Raw genomic sequence first — 1,109 nt, forward strand, 5'->3', positions numbered from 1 at the left:
CTAATGTTTCTGTACAGCTTCCCCTGTCACTTCTCTCACTGTGAGATCACTGAGGACACAGAAATAAATCGCTGAGTCCTCCAGCTGTGAGTCTGAGATGGTGAGATTGATGGATTTTTCTGTTTTTTCCAAGATCACTGAATACCTATCCACTCTTGCATTCTCTTGATTGTAAGAATTCTGTTGAATAAGGAGAACCATTTCCCCATCTAGACCTTGTTTGTACCAGAACAAATTCACACCAGTTCTAGCAGTTTCATACTTGCAGTTCAGAGTCACAGTTTCCCCCTCCTGTATAGATGTTGATGCCTGTTCTTGAATAACCTTCTCAGCTGTTCTAACTCCTGCAGGGGAAAGAGAAGACACAAATGATTGATCCCCTGTCATGACCCATAGAGAGATCATCCATAATATCCCAATTCAGCACTCAAACAATTTTGATGAATACAATTATTTCCTCAATCCAATCCCTGCCCCCATATCTTAAGACCCAAGTTCCTGAGAGTTATCTGGTTTGGAGTTTCTTTACCAAGAAAGCTGGAGCTCACAACTGCCCATAACAGAACAGGGAGCACTGAACTCATCTTATTTCCCTGGGTCTAACAAGGCTTTCTGTAAAGGCAATAGAGTCCTGTGATACTTACTATTACCCTAGAACAGGAAATGGGATTTCTGGGTGGGACAAGTTGAGATCTGACATCATTTACTTATCTATGCAAGAAGAGGTCTGTCTGATCTTCTATTTATTCTCTTTATTTTCCCATAATAATTGAAAAAAAACTTTACCAAGAGACAGTATGCTATAATAGATAGCAAACTGGCATTAGAGTCAAAAAACCTGGGATCAAATTTCATCTGTATTGGCTGTAGGACCCCACAAAAGTCACTTAACCATTTAGTGTCCCAGATACATCACTGTGTATATTAGTTACTGATCTGCATTGATAGAGCATGTTTCCATGTTGGGACTTCTGAAATATCAAATTAGACCAAAAGAAATTTTTTTTCAAGGCCCTAAATTACCATATTATCAGTCACTGGTTGTACTGGTATGCACAGATCTATGAATAATTCTGACTTTTGTAGAATGTTTGTAAGGCATTTTACTT

The 1,109-nt window shown here is 38.8% G+C and overlaps 1 gene segment (V, D, J or C); it reads right to left on the minus strand.

Annotated features, from left to right (window-relative positions):
• LOC141522790 (T cell receptor alpha variable 14/delta variable 4-like) lies at positions 1-387 on the minus strand. The segment is given in 1 exon segment: positions 1-387. A coding segment is annotated over 1 exon segment (387 nt).
• Positions 388-1,109: the final 722 nt, after the last annotated feature.

Source organism: Macrotis lagotis, chromosome 4 (assembly GCF_037893015.1).
Source record: "Macrotis lagotis isolate mMagLag1 chromosome 4, bilby.v1.9.chrom.fasta, whole genome shotgun sequence".
NCBI classification, from domain to species: Eukaryota; Metazoa; Chordata; class Mammalia; order Peramelemorphia; family Peramelidae; genus Macrotis; species Macrotis lagotis.